The following is a 21,401-nucleotide window of genomic DNA, read 5'->3' as shown; positions in this document are numbered from 1 at the left end:
TTTTGGGTGTTTAAATAGAATCCTATAGTTTTGTGAATAGATGGGATGCCTTGGTAAAGTTTTATTCAGTTAATATTTGGTATCACAATTAAATGTCTAATTCCTTCTAGGAACCTTATAACAGATTTTGTTTGGTTCTGGGGATGGTAGAGAGGGACCTGAAAAACATTTAAAGATAACCATAGGTAAAACAAAGAATAATGTATGTCACCATAAGGTTCGGATGCTTTCTTCTTTTACCAGAAGTTTTATTTTGAGATGTAGAAAATGAAAAACATTGGTCATGTTGATGGACATGAGTTGTTCATATTCCACAGGGTGAGGAACCTGTGGCCTCAAGGCCACACGTGGCCCTCGAGATCCCCAAGTGCGGTCCCTCAACCCAATCCAAACTTCGTAGAACAAATCCCTTTATTAAAAGAATTTGTTCTGTAAAATTTGGATTCAGTCAAAAAGCCGCACTCAAGGATCCAGAAAGCCACATGTGGCCCCAGGGCCACAGGTTCCCCACCCCTTAACCGTTCCCATGGACAGTTGGCCACACACATTTTAATTATTGTTGGAGTTTCTTTCTGCTTGAGCAGAAGTCTCATGAGGTTTCTTTAAAACTTTAGCTTCACAAATGAATTAAGAGAAGGTCAGCTCTAAGTAGTGAATATATTTCTGAAGGGAGGTTGTTCTAGAAGGTCGCTAATAAAGTTGTTGATTGCGAAGTTGAGTTGAAGATACTGTAGGGCTAAGCATTACTCACATACACTGTGAAATGGAATTAGCAGTTTGGACTAGACATGCCCCTGTGGCTTCTGCTCTGAAGCTGTTGACTCCTCCGTATTTAAAAAAACGTCTAACAGTTTCCTGAATTTGTTTTAGTCCCACCTGTAAGTATGCACTAATGCTTATAAAACTGTCCAAGCTTTCTGATTTGAATAGCTGACAGGGTTTTTTTTAAATAGTAAGATTCAGTAATTTTTTTAAAAAAAGTATTAATAAACGCATTTAGAATTGTAATTCAGATCTGTAAAATCATTACACTAAATATTCTGTATTTTTATAATAATATTTTGCTGGTTTTAGAACTACATAAAATATATTTCAGGAGATTCTCATTTGTATAATTGTTTTCATAAATTGACCATTATTGACCATAATGCATGCATTTCTGCATTTTTTTAAATGATATGTATTTTAATACCATGGGTCACTTAATTCTTTTGGGAAAATTGGCATAGAAAATATTGGCAAAAATTCACATTTAATCATTACATGTGGAAGGCACAAATTCAATTTGAAATAACTTTTATTCAATGGAAAATGTATTTTCTGTAGGCAAAACTAGAGATTTCTCTCTAATTTCCTGTCTGTATTTTTATAAATAAAATGTATTACTTGACTAAAATTTAAAAAATTTTTTTCCACTGGAAGTTAGAGAATCTCATAGTTATTAAATAAATTGTTAAGTATCTTGAACATGTATTCAGTTATTATTTAAAATAAAGCTTTGTTTTATAATGTGGCAAATATTTACATTTTAGAAAACACAACTTTGCCTGTATCTAGTCAATATAATTTTTAAAATAACTAGGATATGGAGACAAAAAAAATCTTCTTCAGTATATTGAAGGCAGATGAAACTACATTCATAGATCCCCTTTTATAGTTATGATAAAATTCATTTTAAAAACTATTATCTGTAGAAATTGTGCAAAATAATATACATGTAACATTTACATTTTTAGGAACTAAAAAATACAGAGTTTATGTCACTTAAATTGGGGACTGTCTCTCTTCAGTCAATAGGCTTGATCATCATCTGAACTGCTCTCAAGGAGTATGACCCGCCTCTGTATTCGGCCCAAAAGATTCCATCCTGGTGCTTGCTTCTGTAGTGGCCTCCCCTGTACCACACTCCGTTTAGGTTAGAATGTGCACAGGCATTGTACCACCAGCCGCCTTTATGAAAATGGGCACAGTTTCCTTTGAAAGAAAAAATATAGATATAAAAGTAAAAGTTTTTTTTAAATGTGGTACTCTGTAAACTATCAAAAACTTATTCTATCTTTGGAGCAATTTCAGCTTCCCTTACTGATTTCAGTTACCTTTACGTTAGTAGTTTTGTTCCTTCATTATTCTTTTTTGCTGTTGCACCAGCTCCTTGAAAGATCACTTGAATTGCCTTTTTTTTTAACTTGCTCTTTGCTTGCTTAGTATGTACTTTTTTTAAAAAAAGGTGAGGGGAGGATTTAATTTTCTAGAAAGGGTAAATAAAATACAACCAGTGTTTGCATCTGAGGGAGATACAGAGGAAGATATTGGGAAGGAAAAATGTAGAGTTGCCATAGAAGAGCGTAAAGTTTGGGGAAAATTGAATTCTCAAAATAGCAAAATATAATATAAAATAAAATAGCACTACCAGCAATCAGATGAGTTTTTGTATATAAGGCATATGTTATGGTCATATCTCTCTTCTTTTCTCCCTCTTTTACCACGGTGAAATAGGTTAAAAGAGAGATCTGTGTACTGCTTGCCAACATACAACTGAAGAGAAAAATCACTTTTCAGGGGCAGGGGGAATCTCTTTAACAGAGCCAGAAACCTGGGTTAAAAAGGCAGAAGCCTATGAAAATTAAATGTAAGATTATGTGGATAGTCTAATTGATCCTTTCTAATGAAATATTAATTTACCCTCTGAATCAAGCTTTTTGCTGTTCCTTATACCACATGTCATAGTCATCTTGCTTTTCGCCTCTCAGAAATGCTTTCACACCATGTATCCAAATGGCTTTTCTGCTTTACTCAGCAGTTGCCTTCTCACAATAACCTTTCCCAGCTAATGCATATAAAATAGTATCCACCCCAGGCCCTGCTCTTCATCACTTTCTACTCCCTTACTTGGTTTTATTTTTTTTAGCGTACTTATTGCCACCTAGCAAATCATTTTGTCTCCTCCTCCTAGAGAGTAAGCTCCAGAGGCAGAAACTTTATTCACTTCTATATCCTCAGCACCTACAACAGTGCCTCATACATGATAGGTGTTTGGTTAGTATTTGGTAAGAATTTGAGGCAACTTAGACGAATATGTTTTTGTTTTGCTTTTTTCCCACAGAACTTTTTTCTTTACAGAGATCATACTTTGGGATTTCCTTATAGAAGAGATCCTAAAAGCTATTTCTTTCAATAGGTTATATTTCCTTTGTGTCCAAAATGACCTTTCATAAAAGATTTTAATAGCATATACTTTCACAAGTAGGTCTTATTTAATGCATGTAAGGTGATGATTCTATAAAGAATGAAAGTTGTTTTTTTTTCCTTACTCACCTGCATACATATCTTTGTCTCTATCCAGTGTGGTGAATTGTTTACCATTATGCCACATCATAGAATCCCCTGCATTTCCCTGGTAAGTTCCCAGACGCAGTCTATAGAATTCACTTTCAGGTTCCAGACGAAAGCTGCTGTATTCTGCATAAACTTTTTTATCACTCCAGTCTTCTAATTCAATCAACAGTTTATAATTATCTTGATTGCTAAGCATATAGATATTTTCAAGTCCAAGCCAATATTCTCCATCAATGTTTCCAAACCCTTTCTGTTAATAAATGAAGAAACATGAGTATGTAAATAAGTGTAGATAGTAAACATTTTTATAGAGAAGTTTTTTTCTTTTTTATTCCAGCATATTATGGGTATACAAATGTTTAGGTTATCTGTATTGCTCTTGCCCCACCCGAGTCAGAGCTTCAAGTGTGTCCATCCCCCAGACACATTAGGTGTGTATATACCCATCCCCTCCTCTCCCCATCTGCCCAACACCCAATGAATGTTATCATTATGTGTGCACTTAAGTGTTGATCAGTTAAAACCAATTTGATGGTGAGTACATGTGGTGCTTGTTTTTCCATTCTTAGGCTACTTCACTTAGTAGAACTGGTTCCTATAGATAAGTTTTAAACATTTGATAGGATAAAGACATTGCAACTTAAGTGGTAATGTAAACTTCCATTTTAGTTGATCACCTGATTTTTATAAGCCCCACATTGTCATTTTGCTTCTTTTAACATGTCAGTATTTATTTGCATATCCAGCTTCAAATCCTACAAATAAGCCAAAGGCAAAAGAGAACAAAACTTACTACTGGCTTCTAAAATCTAGTGAACTACTCAGATTCTTAAGGGTTCTTGATGTCTCTCGTACTCATCCAAAGAGCCAGAAATTTTTTTCCTAGTAGTAATCCTTGTAAAATAGTAAGTGTATATCTAAATCATCCATACTGAGAAGGAGCATTGTAAAGTATATCTTCAGTTTCCTTTTTACATTTTAATTTTGCCTTTAAAACCAGAAGTGTGAGAATCATCTTTTTGACAGATGTAGATAAAGAAAAAAATATGGATAGTTATTTCTTAACATTTATTGCATAGAATACTAGTTGTTTATTACATAGAATGCATATCTCATTTATTGTACAATGGCAAGAGCTGCTTTGTTTCATCTCTCCTAGGTCTGAATCACTGATTTACCTTATAATTTTCCCAATTTCTGAAAAAGTTGACAGAGCCATCTGTTCTTTTCTGAATAACAGTCCAACCCCCAGGATCCAAACTGTTCTCACACCATAACTGCAGTGGTCCGTTGCCGTTTTCAGGTTTAATCATGTAAATACCGCTGACTGAATGCCCAGCTTCTTGTGCTTGCTGACAGTCTTTGAATGGTCCTGCAATTTAAATACCATTGATTATCAGGAAACTTAATATGAAAAAAGATATATGAAAATAGTTTTTAATCAAGATGTTTAACCTTTGTTTCTTTACAGATGCCACTTTTTACCTCTGGTATGCACAATACTATAGAAGTTTAAAGAAACTAAATGAAAGGATTACTCCACTCCCATTATCCTAGAGCATTAACTTGTTTCATTTTCCACTGTTCTTCTCTTTGTTCGTGTACACACATTTTTATATTGTTATAACCCTAATGCATGTAGAAAATAGGATTCTATCTTTTTAAGAAACATTTCTATGGAGCTATAGTCTGCATTCTAGCACTTATAGAAGCTATGGAATAGCCATTGACATTGATATATCAATGTTTATTCTTTTGTCATTGGACATTGAGGTTTTTATCTGGCTTTTGCTATTATAAATATTGTAACACTGCACAAAGTATCTCCATTCTTATTGGCTTCATTTTTTCATATTTACTTACAAGAATACTAAGGGATTGATCTATTGGATCAAGGGAGTATCAGCTCTTTTATAGGTCTTCATAGTGCCAGATTTATAGTTTTGGAAATTTTGATTTTGGTGGAACACACTATAGTCCCTTGAGGTACTCAAAGGAAATGGGTACCATAGTCTAGTAAGTTCTAGAAATGCAAAATATTGTTTCCCTTTTGGAAACTCACAATGAACAATTCACATATTAAAGACTGAGAAGCCCTGAAATAAATAAACTGGAGTTTTCCAAACTTACATACTCTTAACACATTAACTGCCATGTGAGTTGTATTTAATTCACATTGGTTTTGAGCCCAGGGCCTTGTGAAGCATATGTAACTGCAGTTGGTTCATGAAAATCTTGTTGATGTTCTTATTGTTACAGTTAATATTGACAATTTAATTGCATATAACTCATGCACAGAAAACAGTAAATAATAACAAATTTTTCATTAAATTAGAAAGGATCATTTTGTTTTCAAAGTTTTTATTCTATTTTAGTAATAAGACACTGTGGCCCCAAGGACAAATTTTTTTTTTAGTGTGGCAGTATGTTACATTTCCGCCCCCCCCCGCCCCCCGCCCGCAACAGTTATTAATAGCCCAGAAGAATACATTTCACAGCTGGGTTTGGTGGCTCATGCCTGTAATCCCAGCACTTTGGGATTGCTTGAAGCCAGGAGTTTGAGACCACCCTGAGCAACATAGTCAGACTTGCATCTCTACAAAAAGTTTTAAAAAAATCAATTAACTGGTTATGGTGGCACAAGCCTGTAGTCCCAGCTACTAGGGAGACTGAGGCAGGAGGATCGCTTGAGCCCAAGCATTTAAGGCTGCAATGATCTATGATTGTGCCACTGAACTCCAGCCTGGGTGACAGAGCAAAACCTTGTCTCTTAAAAAAAAAAAAAAATTCAGGAATTTTGGCCTAAATGCCTTTTTTTAAAGAGTTGTATCAATTTATATAACCAAAAGTAATTTTCTTATTTAATCTATCCAGTGGCCCTATGATAGTTTATAGGTGTTCTACAGATAGAACAATTAATTAAGGTCATGTGTTTTAGAAGGTAGTAATCCCTAGGCTTAAACTCATTTCTTTCTAATCCCAGATCCGTGCTCTGAACTGCTGTGCTGCATTTGTTCTCATGTTATTTCACAGTTTTAGGTATTCTCTATTTTTAACATAAGTTCTTCAAATTTTTTAAAATGATAAAAACATTTTATAAAATTACATGTAGGGTGTCTGATTCTTGCACTTGTTATTTCCATATTTTTAGATCTAGAGAAAGATAAATTCTAGTTTTACTGTACATTCTTTAGTTTCACCCTTTTTCAGTGTTTGAGCCTTTTTTATAAGCATGCAAAAATATTAAGTGATTCAGAATTGAAAATTGCCCTAAAGAACTATTAGAACAACAAAGTATGAAAATTCTGATTGTCAAAAAAATTTTTTTTTCTTTTTTGGGACAGGGTCTCACTGTGTCTCCCAGGCTAGATGTAGTAGTGTCATCATAGCTCACTGCAGCCTCAACTCCTGGGCTCAAACAATGCTCCTGCCTCAGCCTCCCGAGTAGCTGGGACTTCAGGCTACCCCACCTGGCTAATTTTTCTATTTTTTATAGAGACAAGATCCTGCGGTTGCTAAAGCTGGTCTCTAACTCTTGGCCTCAAGGAAGAGCTTTTGCCTTGGCCTCCCAAAGTGCTAGGATTACAGGCATGAGCCACCCCTCCTGTCCTGATGGTCAAATTTTAAATTTTACTAGAAATGTTATAATTCTAACATGCATAATTTTTAGAAATTATGTGAAAATAGTTTAGTCAAGTAAAGTTCTTACAAGGATTTCTGTGCTATAAGGATAATAGGATTGCTGAAATTTTGAGCAATGTGTTATCTATACTTTGCTAAGTATATACAGTGTCCCTTTGGGGCCTTATTGGAATAGTATTAATCTTGTTAAATAGTTATACAACAATATCATTACAAAGGGGTTCTTAAGATTAGGAGCTCTTCCTGCTAGATTGCTGCTTGAGAACAGAGAGTATTTTTGTTTTTCTTCTGATTTAATGTCATTATTGTTTTAACCCTTAGTAGGCTCAGTTTTTTTCTAAATTAAATGAATCAGTTAATCTACTTTCTCATTTTAAATACAAGGAAATTGAAAGCCACAGGCAAAAATCAAGAGAACATCAATTTCTCTAGTTCAAATTTTTATTTTGTCACATTTATATTTCTCTGTTTCAGATTCTTAAAAATTATAATACAATGTCCATAAGCACTACAGATTACTAATAAAAAATTTGAGAAATGGGAAAGAGTATCTTTCTTGGATTATATTTATTTTAGGTATTGTATTTTTTAGTTCTAGAGTTGCAATTTGGTTCTTTTTTATAGTTTTTATTTCGCCTTTTAGATGTCCTATCTTTGCATTTATTATGAACATATTTTCCTTTAAGGCATTGAAGATAGCTATAATAAGATTCATTCCCCTTCTATTCCAAATTTGCTAAGAGTTTTGATTATGAATGGATTTTCTATTTTCTTCAAAGGCTTTTTATGTGTCTACTGAGATGATAGGATTTTTCTTTTTTTTTTGTTTGTTTGTCATTATGGTGAATTATATTGATTGTATTTTGAATGTTAAACCAACCTTATTAAGATTCCTGGAACAGATTCAACTTGATGAAATTATTCAGAGCCCTTAACACAATGCTTAACAACATAGTCATCATCAGTAACTGTTAGTCCCTTTTCTCCTTTATTGCTCATCTTAATACATAGTGGTAGCTTATTTAATAACTTAAGTAACTTATTTAATAAACATCTTATTTAGTAAATTTAATATGGTTAATCAGTGGTGAATGTAATGTCATTTCTACTGCAGAAAAATAATACATTCCTGAAAAACCTCATGTTGTACAAATTCATGCAGAAAAATAATGGCTGATTTTAGCTGTTAACATACTTTGTATTCAGCCGCAGTTAACTGTGGCACAAAACATTAATATGCTTGGGTAAAAAAAATCCTATGTAAACCAATATAACCTCTTTATTTGACTAATACTATTCTATTGCCAGTCACATATGAACTACTTCACATTACAGAAACATGCATTGTAGTCAAGTTGGAGAAGGGTAGAAAGGCTATATTTCAGATAGGATGAAATTTACAGAATTTTAGTTTTTTATGTGGGAGTGAGATGGAAGGAAAAGTATGACTCCCAGGTCCATACTTAGATTATTTTGTGTAATGCATGGTAGTATATTCTTTTACTCATAGGACTCATAGGTAAGGACTTTATCTTTTGGTGTATATCCATAGTTTGAGCCTACTTAGGCAGTCAGATATTTGTGGAACTTAATGATTTCTGGGAATTGTAGTTTCCAGAATTCCCTCAGTTCTATATTATTCTTTCAAATGTCTTTTCTGCATCTACTATTGACTGTTTTAGAGTCTAGAGATAGAGAAACAACCTTAGAGTCAAGTGGGAAGTGGAAAAAGTGGCAAGAAAGATAATTCCACTACAGTACGTTAAGTACTTTGATGGAGTTATGCAGGGTACTTGGTAATAAGAGCTAGCTGAGGTATCTGAGGAGCATTCTTCTTGTTTTGAAACCAACTGGCGTTTTAGTTAATGCATACATGAAAGTGGTTTTGTTGTAATATACATAAATATTTCTCTCATTTCAGAAATTTGTGTTATGTGAATGTCACTTTTATATTGCTTATTCTGTGAATATCATTTTTGTAAATGTTTACTATGCACTCATTTGATTATAGTTTTGACAGTTTACATTTTACATTTAAGTATATATTCAAAAGTTGGATTTTCAGTAGGTTATTTGAATTGTAAAATATTTAGCAACATCAAGGTTTTGAATGTTGACAGAATATTTGTCAAATAACCATTTGTTCCATCGAGCTAGATTCCTGCCATTTAATAGGCACTCAGATGTTTAAACAAATTGGAGAGTTCTGGGTTTTCTGAATCCAGCTTTGATTTGGATAAGACTTCAATTATACAAATTTGAGATTATCTTTGTCTTTAATTTTCAACCTGTTTTTTGCAGTGGGCTTCATGTTTATAGTTTGGGTGTCTGTTAGACTTAGTTGATATAAAGCTTTAGGAAAGTTTAGTTGAAATCCTTTTCTAGAAGATATGGATAAAATTAGTGGTGCTTATAGCTACTTTTTTCCTCCCCAGTAAAGATGGTAAATATCAGAAATCAATATTTGTTTATATTTGTTTTTACAAATATACCATTAACCTGTCTTAGCCTAATGTGTATTGTTGATCTTGGCAGAAATATTTTCTTAATACTTGCATATCTTATTTACTTTCTGCTCTAGAATTAGATTACAGATTGTTCCTATATTAAATGTTTGACTGCTTTCTCTGTACCATAGAGAACTTTGCTTAATAGGAATTCTGAAATGACTAGCAATAGAAAATTGCTAGCTTTATTCTTGAAAGGTCAAATTTAACTTGTTGATTTGCATATTATTAGAAATAAATTGATTGACATGATTTAGGAACTTGTTCATGATTGTTCAAAGGGTATAGAATGGAAGTGCTTTTCTTTTAAAATAGGAATTTTAATTATCTTCTCTTTTTTTTGCAATATTCTTCTCAAAACAGGAAACTGGAATTTCGTACATTGAATTTGAAGGAGCAGTCTCTCTGTTCCATAGTTTATGTGATGATTAAAATTTATATAGGGCTAACGAACTTCAATTAATAGATCTGACTCATAGAAAAATGTTAGTCAGTCATGCCACATTATTTCCCAAGATGTATTCTTCATTAAGAACCCATATTTAAAATAGAACAATGGGGCCAGGCACGGTGCCTCACGCCAGTAATCCTAGCACCCTGAGAGGCTGAGGCGGGAGGATTGTTTGATCTTGGGAGTTCGAGACCAGCCAGAACAAGACCGAGACCCTGTCTCTACTAAAAAATAGAAAGAAATTATATGGACAGCTAAAAATATATATAAAAAAATTAGCCAGGCATGGTGGCGCATGCCTGTAGTCCCAGGTACTCGGGAGGTTGAGGCAGGAGGATTGCTTGAGCCCAGGAGTTTGAGGTTGCTGTGAGCTAGGCTGACGCCGTGGCACTCTAGCCCGGGCAACAAAGTGATACTCTGTCTCAAAAAAAAAAAAAAAAAAAAAAAAGAACAATGGGTTAAAAAAAAAAAAAGATTTCATGCTTTGAATAATACCTTTACTGGGAGCCACCTCTAACATACGTGTCCTTTTTCTATAAAAAGAACTTTTAAATTAAACCACAAGGAAAATCTCTTTGTGATGGGAGCAACAGATAACCAATTTAGAACTTCCAAGTAATTAGTTAGCTCCTAGAATCTTTTGAGAGGTAAACTTTTTAATTTGGTTGTTAGTTAACTGTAAGATAAATACATTTAACAGCATTTCTGGGGTGGAAAGTTTGAGGCAAAGACTTTCTAAAGTGGTAATAGAGTCTTTCTTATAATAATATGAATTACTTAGTTTATTAATCTGTTTTCTTAAACTGCAGTTAGCAACCCAAGCTTTTATTTTTTAACAATTATTTTTCATAATTGGTTAATTATGGTTAATTCCAACAGCACCTTTGCTTAACCAGTCTTTTTATTTTGTATTAAGCGTTAATATAAACATTACTGTCAAACCAATTGTACCTAAAAAATTTACTAATAGGCTGCATCATAAATAATTTTAAAAATGTAAATATTCAGTGATTTAAAATAAGCCTACCACTAAATAGCACACTTTTAGTTTCAATGACTGCTTTTCAAATTTAACTTTTTAAGCTTACCTCTAATGTCTCTGTATATGTAATATAACAAGACAAGGCAAATAAAGGGAAATGCACAAAAAAAGGCAGTAATTAATGATGGTCAGACCATACCAGATCATACACAAAGCATTTTCACCGATAACACCTCATCTAATCATCACAACAATCTCTTTTACAAAAGAGGCAACTGGACCTCAGAAAAGCTTTGCCAGAATCCAAATTTCTTGATATTCAGATCTATGCTTTTATACACTGTGAAAGAACTTTCTCAACTCCGCTTACATACAAGGAATGAACTCATTTTTATAAGTATACTATTTGTAAAAGAGTAATGTTTTCTTTTATGAAAGACTAACCCATGTAGCCACTGAATAACAGTTAAGAATTTTATTGATGGCAACTTTTCAGATGTATAATTACATTTCCAAACCTTTTGTTTTTAGGGTAGAGAAAAGGTGATGTTTCTGAAAAATGTTTTTTAACTAAAAAATTACTATCTCTGTAAGTTTGTTTTTCCATGTGAATTTTTCTTATATGTATTTTAAAAGAAAATATAAAATTACCTGTTTTTAAAACACCTTTTTTAAAAAGTATGGTGAAATATACATAACATAAAATTTACCATCTTAACCATTCTTAAATATACTGTTCAGTGGCCTCGAACTCCTGACCTCAAGCGATCTTCCCGCCTCAGCCTCCCAGAGTGCTAGGATTACAGGCATGAGCCACCACACCCAGCCATGCTCAGTGGCATTAAGTACATTCATGTTGTTGCAACCATCACCGCCATCCATCTCCAGAACTCTTTTCATCTTGCAAAACTGAAACTGTAAGCATTAAACAACTCCCCATTCATCCCTCCCCACTACCCCTAGCAACCACCATTTTTCTTTCTGTCTCTATGAATTTGACTATAAGTGCTTCGTGTAAGTAGAATCATACAGTATTTGTCCTTTTGTGGCTGATTAAATACCTTTTAAAATACAAATTGTGTATTTTCACCTTACATATTTAGAAACTTTAGGGTGACCATGTACCTCCATGTAGAGTACAATAATATAAATTTCTTGGTGCCAGGAGCATCCATGAGTACATCAATAACCATCTATCTTTGCCCTTTTTTGTGCAAGCACCCAGACAGCTTTAGATATCTTTCTCAGAGAGATATAAAAATAATATGAAAAAATAATTGAGCACATTATATAAAGAAAATAGCATGCCTGTTGTTGCTCTCTGATTTGGTAAGAATCACAGAATAATAGAACTGGAGAAGGGTATCAGCACTCTCCTTGTACAAATGAGAAAACAGAAACAGGCAAAGTGACTTACCCGAGGTTACAAAACAAAGGTAATGGTGGAACCAGGTTTTCTTAATTCTGTGCTGTCCCTTATATGTTCATTAGTCTACAAATTAATATAATAATTCACATGGTGTAGCTAATTATGCCCTGTATTTAAGAGACTGACATTTGTAGAATAAAATAAGTAAAAGGTTAATGTTTACTTAAAACAAAAAATAATGAATAATTTCATATTAAAGATTGGTTTATTGGGGGTATTGAAACCATTGTTTCATTAAAGCAAAATATCTTCAAGGGGACTTTTGAATCATCTAAATCCCAACATGGGATTTAATTCTGTAACATTACATTTTTCTTGTACTAAAGTTCAATTGTATGATAAAACCTAGAAATGATATATTTCATTTTGTGTAGTCATTTTCTTAGAAAAGTTTATCAGTGTATAAATATGTGAATAATCATTTCTGCTAAAATTGGTATCCTTTAAGATTCAGGGCCCACATAGAATACTCCATGGCAGTCATCTCCATACTTACATAATTGTACACCTCATCAGTTTGAAGAAAATGCACATACCTCAGTTATGTTTGTTTATGAATTATATATGCAAACCATCATACTGATAAATTATATACACTAAAACTTACACAAAGCATAAATTTTTTAAAATGGCATCAAAAATAAATATAAATATAATTTTTTTCTTTCTATATCCAGTGGATCACTTTGTTCACATTTTCCCTTTGGAAATCAAAAAGCTTGAGGATATTAATAATGATCATATTTACCTAATTCAATTATACTCTGGCCTGTTGCTACTGTACATTAGAACACTATAAAATAAATGTATCCAGTACAATATAATGTATTAAAGTACTTTCATGAAGGTCTTGGGAATGACAACTTTAAGAAGCTCTATAAAAATATTATCAAATCAGCTAACATTTAGGAGCTGCAAATAGACACAATATCCATCTACCAGGAAGGAGCTTATAATTTGGTTGGAGGGCATTTTGTTTAGATGTACTTATGTGTGCATGTAAAGATGACTGATAATTTTAAGAGAGAATGTATGGAATATTGTGTGCATGTTACAGAGAGTATAAAGGTTCAAAGAGAGGGACAATCACTTCAAGCCTGTGGGAGTGAACACGGGCCTCATGGAGGAGTTGCAATTTTACTTGGTTGGTTGGTTTGAGCTTTATAATTTAAATAGGCAAAAAACATGGAAATATTTAGGAGAAAATAAGTAGATTCATTTTATTGGAGCAGATAGTTTTTGTAAAGGAAACTAATGGAAGGAAAGGTAGGCTTGATTCTTTGAGGAGGACGTTATTCCTAGCCAGACTAAGTAAACTGGATTTTTTTTTGTTTGCAGTGGGGAACTGCTGAGCCAGAAGTATGGTTATGTGGGTGGTTTCGGAAGATGGAATCTGTTGACAATGAAAATATATTTTGATGGAGAGAGAAAATGGGAGTTAGATCAGTTGGCAGGCTATTCAGTTCTTAGTAAGACCTTACCATTTGAGTGCCAGGCACTGTTCTAAGTACTCTTCAAGTGTGAAACTCGATGAAATAAGTACAATTATTATTCTCATTTCATGGATGAGGATACTGGGGCATGGAGAAAATTTTTTTCCAAGGTCACACAACTGGTAACCCAGGAAATCTCTGTGTTCTAGCTGCTGCCATGGATAACTTGAATCTAAGTTAGAGTTTTTGCTCTGAATAGAAATGAGGGAATGTACATGAGAGACTGAAAAAGGGACATGGTTAGAATTCAATTGACTGTGTATGGGGCAGGTGGGAAGTATCAAACGTGAGCCAATTTAATTCAGAAACATGTGGTAAATCAAAATAGAGAAATCAAAAGAATTTGATCCATCAATTTTATTTATAAAAATTTATCCTAAGGATATAATCATAGAAAAACAAAAAGAAAAAAGTTATTTTAGAAAGTTACAAGAATGTTGATGACCATGTTTATGAAAGGAAAAAAGAAAGACTTGGAAGTTATTCAGGGAACCTTTTTTTTTAAAGGTTTATTGGTATTTTCTAGATTTTCTTCAGCACATATGTATTCCTTTTGTAATACTAATTATTTCTAAAAGAAGAATGCTACTTTGGGAAAATTTTTTATTTTGGGGTTTATTTACTAATTCATTCATTCATTCCTCAAGTGCCTACAATATGCTAAACTCAACATGCCAAACCTGATCCTGGCTAGATGTTGAGATAGAATGACGAAAAGAGAGTTCGGTATCTTCCAGAAGTATTCAGACCATCAGGGAGACAGATATGTAAATAAATAATTTCAGTGTAATATGAAAACATGTTCAAGAAATAGTGATTTGGAAAAAGAGCCATCTAAGTATGTTTGTCTGAATGTGGGAAGTTATAACAATAAGAGTATTATTTGAGTTAAGCCTTAAAATCTGCTAAGTTGACAGGTAAGCCGAAAGAAGGTATTTCAATAAAGGAAACAGTAGCATGTGAGGTAATGGTAAAATATCCAAATGTAAACACCCAGCTTTGGTTAGACTCAGGAGAGAGAGTTCCATTCATGGGTCCTCTGAGCAGTGGTGATACTTGAAGCCTTGAAGAAGGTATATGAGGCCTCTAAAACAGAATACCTTGAAGAAAGCCTTTTTAAGGAATAGAAGGGAAAAGGTGCCAGTGGAGGATCTAGGGAAGTAGCAAGTCAGAATAATATAATAGGGAGGCCCAAGAAATCAGTGCTGTGCATGCTTAGTGGTATCTACCACTGCAGAGAAATACAACCACTTCATATTGTATTTCTTTCCAGTCTTTGTTCTGTGTTTTTGTTGTTGTTTACAATTAGTTTGTATTCTATACAGCCTTATGCCCTGTCTTTTCAATAAGTGAATGAACTAATTTGTTTACTCATATTTTTTACTTTGGTGTATTTGGGTTTTCCCCTCCACTCTAAGGAAGCAAATCAGCTTGTAAAGGATTCAGAATGGCTTATGAGAAAATGGATGCAAGTGTAAAATAAATTTGAAATACATATTCAGAAAGTTAGCAGTGATGAATTACTCATCTTTGTTTTCTGGACACCTAGATCAGTGACTGATGTTGAATGAAGGGAAGAAGAAATGAAATTAAGAAGTAGAGATGGGGATCTTAAGATCAGTGAAAGAATTTTTTATGGTAATATGGTATATTTATTTGGATACAAGGTACAGATTGTAGTTTGCATAGCCTTGGAAAATAAGAATTCCTTTTCCTCTTGAGGCTGAGGGCAAAAAGGCATGGGTTTTTGATACAGATGTTTTTAAGAATAGGAAAGAACAAAACCCGATTAGACTCACTCTCAGTACAGTAGTAGATGAGTCATCCGCTGACAGTGGAGGTAAGAAGGTGTAATTACAGGCTTGATAGTGAAAGCAAAATTTTAAATGTTCCTTTGGAAGAGTGTGATGGTAAGAACAGCAAGAGGTTGTTGAGCATCAGCGAGCACCTAGTGGGTTCCTAGTGGGAACCACTGGAATGGTTATAGAGCAGGACTCCATAGTTTAGGAGTGGATCATGGACAGATTTGTCTCAATGACAGTAGCCCCTAGATACAAGAATTTGGATGGAAGACTACTTTTTTCACAGAATACACTCTTGGAACATTAGAGCTGGGAGAGGAGATGTACTTAAGTTCAATTCTTGATGATATTAATAAAAAACAAAAATGGAAATTTAATGTACGTGTGTAACTCCACCAAAATGAAGAATAAGCATTTATTATGAGCATTGTTTCATAAACCATAAAAGATATTAACCCAATACTTGCATTTTTGACAGTAACTCACCTTCATTGATAAAAGTTACTGGTGGTATCTTGAAAGGGCTTTTGGTGGGAGAAGTTGCCAGATCAGGTGGTGGCATTAAATCTCTGGGATAACCTGGATCTCTCTGTATCTCATTACCTCCCAGCAGACCAGGAGTATACTGATGACTGTTAGGAATATGTTGTGGCACCACCTGGACAAGAGGGGGAGACACATGGGGGTCTTGTCGGGAAAATATCCTCAAGCACTGTTCTTCCAACAAAGTGATCATCACAGACTGGTTATTGACAAGATCAGTCAAGGAAGCATATTTCACCTCTAGTTCCTTGTACCTTGTTGCCGTCTTCAGCATTTCTGTGGTGATATTGAGGATTTTGTTTTCCAACTGGGAAAGTTCAAGTGAATTATCCCTCTTACGGATAATCTCGTGTAATAGTTGCATATAGAGTTGAGTAACACGAGAGTTCATGTTACGGCTTTCTTTTCTCAGAAGCTTTACCTCATTTACAATGTTTCCGTCTACATCCACCACCAATTGCAGCACATCTATCTCCCGCTTCTGCCTAGAGAGCACATCCTTCAGATTTTCAAGGTCCATCCTGGTGATCATGTCTTTAATGGTACCTGCATCTTGCCCTTTGGTGTTGACACAAATTGGCCCTGTTATTTTTTGTTCAGGTACCAGGAATGTGTATGCACATTTCTTTGCTTCCTCTTTACCATCTGTGGCACGAGGGTATCTTCTCTGGGTTATTTTTTTTATTTTGAATTGTCCTCCTCTGCAATGTCCAATGCCCATTAGTAGGAAGAATAGCACACCTAGTAGGGTCCAGATAAAAGCCTTCATTTTGAAATGAGGTTGTACAACAGCGTCTTTTGAAAAAAAATCAGTAAAGGGAAAAAGTAAAAAGAATTCATATTAATCTACATACAAAAACTAAGGGGAAAACTGAATATTTATTGGTATTAATAAATTAGGCCAGATTAACTTTGTTAACTTCTTAAATTTAATTTTAAATTATAGTACTTTGGCATTTGTTTAAAGATTAGGTTTTGGAGAATAGCTCCTCCAGGTACCACCTCATTGTAATGCTTCTTGTTTCCCAGCTCATTGAGCAGATTTTGGTCGGTGCCCACTGTGTATGAAGGCACCCTGTGAGGTACTATCGAGGCTTTTGAGATCCTAATAAGATACGTTTCTTATCTTTAAGACGCTTACTACCTTAAGACTATGAAAATGATATACAATGTTAGCAAGGCCTTAATTAAAATATTCTTGCCTAACTAGTATTAAAATTACCAGGTGATTTTACTAGTCAGTGTTTTAGATTCATACTGCACAGTTTCAATTAAATTGGTCTTCTGTAATAAGTACCATGTCTTTTTTACCTATCAAATTAAAAAAAAACCGTTTTAGACAAATCGCAAACCAGACAATTTTAGCATCATATGTTTTTTGTTTTTGTAGGATCTCTTATTGGGATTGGTGACAGGTTTAAGAATGATAGACTGCTCGTTATTGTGGGTAATTGTGTTTCCCGAACCATAATTACATACATGCTCTAAGCTTATAGATGATTCTGAAGGTTCATTCTTCTAACAGAGGTTCTATTGAACTATATTTTAGTAAAATATTAATAACTTTCCACAACCATTACCAAGGAAAGAAATGTATCTATAATTGAATAGGAATGTTAGAGTTGGAAAATGCCTTGGAGACCATCTCATTCAAGAACCTCTTTGCACCCATGTTTAAGGCCAAGGCCACACAAATTTTAGAAGCTGGTCTAGATTGGGTTCCCTGACCCTCAGTCGGTATTTATAGCAGCAACGTGTATGCTAAACTCGGTGCTTGGAATGTTTTGTTTTTGCTGTGGCAGATGAGAAATACTTGTTCTTTAGGGTATAGTTTCTTCTGAGGAAACACTAGAACTAGTTCCAAGAGCTAAGACTTCCTTTCTCTTTAATTACCTCCCAAAAATGTAGTAGTAGTAGAATGGGTAACGTGTATTTGTTCCATCAGGTTCACTAGCAAGTTGCTGTATTGCAGCCTACCTTCCCACTCTTATAAACTTGATTCCTATCTACTGTTTTTGAAGGACGGCAGTGGATAGCCTAAGATAGATCTTTTCTATTCAATTTTCCACCTAACTACTTGTTTCTTGATTTGAGAAGCCAGGTCCTAAGTTGTTTATGCCTGTTATAAATAACAACACAACAATAACAGTAGTTAATACTTATTGGGTGCTTGTTCAGTGACACGTACTGTTTTAAGCCCTTTATGTGTTTTTTACTTCTCACCACAACTCTGTGAGGTAGATTATTATGATCCCCATTTTCAGAAGAAAAACTTGGCATCCAGAAGTTAAGTACGTTATTAGTCACACAGCTTCTAAGCAATGGAGACAGAATTTGAACCCATGCAGAAAACTTTAGAGTTCCTGTTTTTAATTAACCACTACATTATATGGCAATATATTCTAAATTATTTTCTATCAACGACACTGAGACAATCCCTTATATTTATGTAGCATTTAATACATGTTAACTATTTACATTCACAACAAGACTATGAAGTAAATGCTGTATCATTTCACAAAGGAATAAAGTCCTGGAGAAGCTAACCCGCTCAAATGGGATTCAAACCTTCTACTGCTAACTTTTCTAGACCTGCGATTTTTATCCTCGTAACTATGGAGGAGTCTTAAGTTTATGTTTCTTGTTTTCGGCATCCTTTTCCTGGTTTGTATCTCTCTTCATTGACCAGTTAATTATGCAAAAGTATTTGTGCATTATTTTTGATAGAATTTGTTTACATCATTTTTCTATCCTGTACTTTGGTGCTGTCATTCCTTTCCCTCTGTATGTATTCTATAAATTGGTATTTCTATCTCTAACTTGTGTTTATGGATCTCTCCCCAAAATAAAGATTTATGTCAATGAAATACAGACTTTGCAGCTACAGTCATGAAGACTACTGCTACTTTCACTTTCTAAAACCATGTCTCCTTATTTTTGGTGTTTTCAATTGAATATGTTTTCAAAATAGATAAAGCAAAGAATGGATGGAGTGTGGAGAATTATTTTTGTTTTATTTACTTAGGATAAAAAAATAGGGAGGATGGGCTTATTAATTCATGTTTATATCAAGGCCTTTTTTTTTTTAAATATGGGAGTCATCATTGATCCAAGGCTGCCTTTGCTGACTAACATCCAAAGCACACATGGATGAATACTTTTAGTTTATGTCATACCTTGCCTTCTGACATCTGTAGAGAATTTAGAAAAAAAGACTTATACTATACAAGAGTTACCTACACCAAAACCGATAAAAGATTTCTTCTTATATTTTCAGATTCATGGAATTTAGATATGGTTTCTTAAACTCAGAACCTTAAAATAAAATGTAAGCCACGTACCTCCTGGGTGTAAATGTATGTAATGTCTCCTACATATTTAACTTACCCAGTGCTAAATTCCACTTGTTTTAGTTTAATAATAGAATGGAAACTCTTAGATCATAAAATTATTTTGTTTAAATAATTTCCACTATAATATAAGCTACTAAAACAAGGAAAATTCAGAAACTATCATGAAACTTCAAAACAAGTAGAATTTTATGAACAATATTCTGATTTAATAGCTTATATTAATACCAGACACAGATATTTATAGAACAGCTAAGAGCATATTATCCAAGACTGCCGTTGTGACTTTGAATCAGTGTTATCATTGAAGAACAAAACTCATTAAAATGCTAATCTAAATTAAAACAAAAACAGCTTCCTTTTGTGTATTCTCTCTTGGTTTATTGTGGTTCCTGTAAGATTAAATCATACGATAAATCACTATCCACCATAAGAGAATCTGATCTAAGTTAATATTTAAAGGAAGCAACTAAAAGTTTATTTAAAAAAAATATAATTCCCTTCTCCTTACAAAAGTAATGGCTTCATTGTCACTTAAAGTAGAGCAAGGAGCCACATTTCTTAAGTAGTAGACTAGCTACGTCATGCCTAAAGAACTGGTTTTAAAAATACATTTACTGTTACATTTTCTAAAAACATTCTCTTATTTAATATTTTCCCACATATGTTCAGTTTTAAAGTGAAAGAATCATAAATCTGTGTTACCTCATAAAACCTTTCAGTATATGTTAAAATTTTCGTAGGTCCCAAGAGAATGTTATAAATTAGTTGCAGTATACTTAACTGTGTCTTTGCTTGGTTGTTTTTAGAAAAGAAAAAAAAAGTCTTCTTTGCATTGGGTTAATTTTGTTAATACTATTTCTCTTCATAGTTGCTACATTGTGAGCTAGTAGAGAGAAGAAATAAAAGTCAGGATTTACTTCTTTTCAGATGGTAAACTCATAGAGGCATTTAACTGTCTGGGTCATGCACTGAAAACAGCAAGAGGCAATGAAGTTAAATTTATGAAGCATTGAGGGTATGTTAGATAAAGAACCTCTGGATTGTGAAATATGTTCTGGAAAGAGACTTGAGAACAATCTAATCCCCTGGATATATTTAAGAAAGGGATAAATAGTTATCTGTGTGATTTGGGTTTCAGATTAAATGCAGTAAAAACTGAGGCTTTATGAGGTCCTGCACTTTTCATAGCAACAACAAAAATGAGAGATGACAATATTTCACATCTAGTATTGCTTAGAAATTTTATCCAAGTTTCTTGTAAAATATGTTTAACAGGGATCCTTCCAGTATTTAGAATTTTGAGTCTTTAAGGAAAGGACATGAAAACAAAGTTGGAAAGAATTTTAGCTTTACCATTATTTGCTATCAGAGATCCTTACCATTAGTATCTTTAATTTTTAAAAGGCCAGAGAATCTGGTTTATTAAACCTAAGTGTCTTTGATGTTAAAGCTTACTATTGGTAAGTAGTGATTTTACTTTTAATAGTTTTCATAACACTATTTAAAAAAGCTCCCAGATAGAATATTGAAGGAAACCTCTTTTGTATGGTTACCAAAATTATTTCTATCTAAAATTATTCTATATTTTGGGCCTTTTAATCTAGTATGCAAGTAATTACATCTTAGATGGGTTTTTATTTTCTATTGTTAATCCTCACTACTTACATAATACTCTTTTGTATGTATATCAATAACTTTGCTTTTCCAAGTAATTTCATTTGTAGCAGGTTTAATTTGTTACCCAAATTAAATTACTGTTACATGTAAACCTGGAAAACTATTTAAAATTTTGACTTCAGCAAGAAATACCTTAGATTTTTCTTAAATCTGTACAAGAATTTCTGCCTAGTATTTGCTTATGCT

The 21,401-nt window shown here is 33.5% G+C and overlaps 2 protein-coding genes across 5 annotated transcripts in view; one reads left to right on the top strand and one right to left on the bottom strand.

Annotated features, from left to right (window-relative positions):
• The window catches only part of RALGPS2 (Ral GEF with PH domain and SH3 binding motif 2), a 160,318-nt gene that overhangs the window by 85,704 nt on the left and 53,213 nt on the right, over positions 1-21,401 (top strand). The window lies entirely within an intron of this gene.
• ANGPTL1 (angiopoietin like 1) lies at positions 1,280-17,153 on the bottom strand. The gene is made up of 4 exons (XM_045547279.1): positions 16,129-17,153; positions 4,515-4,708; positions 3,316-3,586; positions 1,280-1,974 (listed from the first exon to the last, which is right to left on the bottom strand). Exons 1-4 carry the CDS (start codon positions 16,952-16,954, stop codon positions 1,787-1,789), a joined length of 1,479 nt encoding a protein of 492 aa, XP_045403235.1. The 5' UTR covers positions 16,955-17,153; the 3' UTR covers positions 1,280-1,786.

The sequence above is a fragment of the Lemur catta genome, chromosome 3, assembly GCF_020740605.2.
Source record: "Lemur catta isolate mLemCat1 chromosome 3, mLemCat1.pri, whole genome shotgun sequence".
NCBI lineage: Eukaryota > Metazoa > Chordata > Mammalia > Primates > Lemuridae > Lemur > Lemur catta.
This window is presented reverse-complemented; position numbering and strand designations above follow the sequence as displayed.